The 2,500-nt window shown below is 29.6% G+C and overlaps 1 protein-coding gene and 1 long non-coding RNA gene across 6 annotated transcripts in view; both read right to left on the bottom strand.

Annotated features, from left to right (window-relative positions):
* Positions 1-1,889, bottom strand: part of LOC118443512 (band 4.1-like protein 4) — a 45,401-nt gene extending 43,512 nt beyond the window's left edge. For 2 of the 4 annotated variants that reach the window (XM_085662310.1, XM_035870607.2), the window contains exon 1: positions 1,666-1,889. In XM_085662310.1, the coding sequence (XP_085518436.1) occupies positions 1,666-1,779 (114 nt within the window). In that variant the 5' untranslated portion in view covers positions 1,780-1,889. The remainder of the gene's footprint in view (positions 1-1,665) is intronic. The other 2 variants (XM_035870605.2, XM_035870606.2) reach the window with 1 other exon arrangement.
* Positions 1,890-1,917: 28 nt separating this feature from the next.
* Positions 1,918-2,500, bottom strand: part of LOC118443516 (uncharacterized) — an 11,803-nt gene continuing 11,220 nt past the window's right edge. For both annotated transcript variants that reach the window (XR_014983164.1, XR_014983163.1), the window contains exon 3: positions 1,918-1,991. This is a non-coding gene — a long non-coding RNA (uncharacterized LOC118443516). The remainder of the gene's footprint in view (positions 1,992-2,500) is intronic.

Below are 2,500 nucleotides of genomic sequence, written 5' to 3'. Positions count from 1 at the left end.
CGTACCGGTCCGTTAATTGAAAAGATCTAAATAAAAATATATCTATAAATCAAATGATTTTTTCTTTGCATTTTGAAGATTTATTTCCTTTCTCTTTTTTTTTTTTTCTTCTTTCTTCTTCATTATTATCAAATAATCGACAAGCTAATGAACGAAATAAAATTTTCCACGATCTTGTCAAAAATAACTTGCTAATAGTCACGTTATAAAATGAAAAAAAAAGAAAAAAAAAAAAATAGATAAAAGAAAATAAAAAAGAAAAAAGAAAAGAAAAGAAAAAAGTCAACGATTAATGTGCGTTAGGATTTAAATAAAAAGAAAAAGTAAAATCAGAAAAAAAAAAACGAAGAAAACTATTGTTAGTTTTCAATGCAATAGTTTTCACGAAATCTTAAACGAACACACAATATATATATTTTTTACAAATCCAAAATTTGCAAGGTTATCGTATAAATAATTAAATAAATAATGATCGATGTGAACGTAATTATCGAATTGAATGAGGTAGATAATATAATCGTTGAAGAGTTTCTATGGGAGTTATGGATAACGTGTTAGAAATATTAGAAAATATGGAAACTCGATACTCATTGGTTTACACCTACACCTTATCATACACATATATATATATATATATATATATATATATGTAATAGATACACATATTATGTAGAACGTACATAATCAACACTTCATTGCATTCCATGATATCGCTTTACTTTTACACGGGCGCATATCGAACGATTAAAACGTACATTTTCCGCGACAATATCACGTATATAAGCTCGTTCGAAAAGAGATAGAGAGAGATAGAGAGAAAGATAAAGATATATATATATATAGAGAGAGAAAGAGAGAGAGAGAAAGAGTGAGGTATTATACGATAGTATATGATCGTCGTCGATGATCGCAGTCGAGAGAGAGAGTTCTCGTAAATTGATCGTAAAGCGATACCGAGCTAACGATCAATTTCGTATAAATCGTTCAATCGATTTGTCGATAACTCGATTTGTCTTCACGAAACTATAATCCGTATTCCGCTTCTCCATATATATATATATATATATATTATACTATACTTATACGTATATAATGTATATACGTATTATCGTAATATACAGGATGAGTTTGAAAATGTCTTTAAACGGGTCAAAAGTTTCAAGGTGATAATTAAAAATCAATTTGGACAATTTGTTATTTAAATTGTTTTGCAAGAAAAAAAAAAAAAAAAAAAGAAAAAAGAAAAAGAGAAAAAAAACAAACAAACGTTCGTAGTACCTTTTTACGTTTAATGACCTGAAAATGGTACGACGCTTGAAAGATTAAGCTTGAAGGAATAATTGATTTATTCTTTTTTTTTTTTTTTTTTTTTTTTTCAATCGTCTAAGGAATTTCGGCCCAGCTACGTTCTCGTCTGCTCGTTAAAAAAAAAAAAAAAAAGAAAAAAAAAAAAAAAAAGAAAAAAAAGGAAAGGAAAAAAGAAAGAAAATTATTTATACAAATAAAAAATCGTTTAAATCGAATTAGAAAACTTTTCCTTTTCTCTGTTTTTTTTTTTTTCTTTTTTTTTTTTTTTTTTTTTTTTTTTACCTTTACAAGGACTGTACATCGATTGCATATTAATTTGATGATTAATTGGATAAATAATATAATTTGTATATTCACCAATACGTCCTGTAATAATTCATGCTCGTCGAGAAGGATCACTTTGCAATGGAGGAGCCGGGGCCTACGGCTTCCGGTGGGCCTTAGTCCAGGACACAACCACTCCACCACCATAGCGTCTATAGCTTTCTCACTATATTTCCTTAACAAATCCTTTCTCTTCTTCTTTTTCCTCTTTCTCCTTCACCTCCTCCACCTTCACCACCACCACCACCACAACCACCACCACCACCTCCTCCTCCTTCTCCTCCACTACCACCACCTCCTCCTCCTCCTCCTCCACCTCCTCTGTTTACTCCTTCATCCGCTTGCCGGCTTCACGCATCCTGAAAAAAAAAAAAAAATAATATTCATCGTCAATGAACTCTCCCAATGTATTTATCGTCATCGTAATAAAATAATATCAAGATTTCACAATTTTTTTTTTGTGGTTAATTTAAAATTTTTCATTCAATCATCATATATACATATTCGAAATTATAAATAATAATTTGCTGTTCTAATATTATTCATACAATAGGATGATGATGATGATGATGATGATGATGATATGATGATGATGATGATGATGATGATGATGATGATGATGATGATGACAATGACGAAGACGATGATGATTGTGAACTAACTTTTCTTTTCTTTTCTTTTATTTCCTTTCCTTTTTTTTTTTTAATACCTAAATAAAAATGTCGAGCAAATTCATTCTTCAAAAAGAATAATATGACCCCTATAAATAATTCATGAAAAGATACGGGAGAAAGAGAGATAGATAGATAGATAAAGAAAAAGAGAAAAAGAGAGAGAGAGAGAGAGAAAGAGAGAGAGAGAGAGAAGC

This window comes from Vespa mandarinia, chromosome 17 (assembly GCF_050613455.1).
Source record: "Vespa mandarinia isolate Hongniang chromosome 17, ASM5061345v1, whole genome shotgun sequence".
NCBI classification, from domain to species: Eukaryota; Metazoa; Arthropoda; class Insecta; order Hymenoptera; family Vespidae; genus Vespa; species Vespa mandarinia.
The sequence above is the reverse complement of the archived record's forward strand: the minus strand, read 5'-3'. Positions and strand labels throughout refer to the sequence as shown.